The sequence below is a fragment of the Ichthyophthirius multifiliis genome, assembly GCF_000220395.1.
Source record: "Ichthyophthirius multifiliis unplaced genomic scaffold scaff_1120509250369, whole genome shotgun sequence".
In the NCBI taxonomy this organism is placed as follows: Eukaryota; Ciliophora; class Oligohymenophorea; order Hymenostomatida; genus Ichthyophthirius; species Ichthyophthirius multifiliis.
The window spans coordinates 1-1,511 of record NW_004086809.1 but is presented as its reverse complement, the minus strand read 5'-3'; the positions used below and the strand labels follow the sequence as shown (position 1 = coordinate 1,511).

General features: G+C 10.9%; 1 protein-coding gene across 1 annotated transcript, besides 1 other annotated feature; it reads right to left on the bottom strand. All coding sequences in view use genetic code 6, as the record gives it.

Annotated features, from left to right (window-relative positions):
- Positions 1–202: 202 nt before the first annotated feature.
- Positions 203–258: a microsatellite.
- A 274-nt stretch (positions 259–532) lies between these two features.
- Positions 533–704, bottom strand: IMG5_068910 (hypothetical protein; the record flags this gene model as incomplete). Its single annotated transcript, XM_004036785.1, has 1 exon — positions 533–704. A coding segment is annotated over one exon (172 nt), but the record flags the coding sequence as incomplete, so codon positions are not given.
- Positions 705–1,511: the final 807 nt, after the last annotated feature.

Below are 1,511 nucleotides of genomic sequence, written 5' to 3'. Positions count from 1 at the left end.
CAAATATATATTGTTACAAAATTAAACTTAATTTTAATATTTTATTCTCAAAAACAATTTTTTAATAAAATATTTATTAGTTGATTATATAATAAAAATATTTAATAATTATTTTTGCAATAAAAAAATACTATTTAGAAATTTTATATATCTAAATGTTATATATATATTATTTTAAGATTAAATAAAATATACTGAAAAAAAAATAAAAAAAAAGTATCATATAAAATAAATAAAAAATAATATAAAATTAAAAAATATAAATTTATAAATAATTTATAAATTATAATAGTCTATTTTATAAATAATTTTATTTTTAAATAGAAAATATTTTTGATTTATATATTAAAAAGAAACTTTTTAATAGATATATAATATATATTAGTAATAAAATTTTCTAATAAAATAAATTATTTATTATTATACTATATAAATATAATATATAATATATATCATTTTTATTTTATATAGAATATTTTTAAAATTATAATCATTTAAAAAAAATCTTATTTAATTTTAATAAAAATTATACAAATTAAAAAAATTATATAAAAATAAAAGTATAATAAATATATATAATAATATTTATAAATAATTTAAACATATAAATATATATTTATATATATTATATTTATATTTTAATTAAAAAAAAATATTCTTATAAATAAAATAAATATAATAAATTATAAAGTTAAAAATATATCCTTTTATTTATAAAAATAAATTATATTTGTTTTCCTGATTTTTAATTTTCATAAATTTTTCATAAGTATTAATATCAAATATAATATATAAATATATTTTAATAATTGAAATGATAAAAATTGATTTTTTATTTTATATTTATAAAAAAAAATATATATAAAAATTATTATAAATATTTATGATAATAATTTATTAACACATATAAATTATATTAAATTATGTAATATTAATACTTAATATATTTTTAATTAATTTAATTATAATTTAAAATTATTCATATAATTTAATTTTCATTTAATTTTATACCTAATAACCTATAAATAATTTATAAACAAATTAACATTATAAAATTATATCAATATTATTTCTAATTATATTTGATAAAAATTTATTTATAAACATACAATTTATCATGTGCAAAATAAATATTTTAATAATATTAATCTTAATTTTAATAGTTTATTCTCAAAAAAAAGTATAAGTATAAAAATGTTTATTTGGTGATTTTAAAAACATTGATGTTCGAAATTGTGGTTTTGAAATGAGAGGACTTGCTGGAAGTGATTATGTTTCTAAATGTGCTACATATACTCTTTTAGGAGGGTATAATATATGCGGAAAAGATTGTGTTATAAGTAATAGTTTTAAATCAATTAATCCTTTATATAGTTATTAATTCACTTTTTAGTTTATGTTGATTGATTCATGGGATACTAATGAATATTTCACTATTATGGTAAATGGAAATGAGGTATTTCGTGCATAAAAAGTTGATGGAATACAAAATTTATGTGGATATATGACAA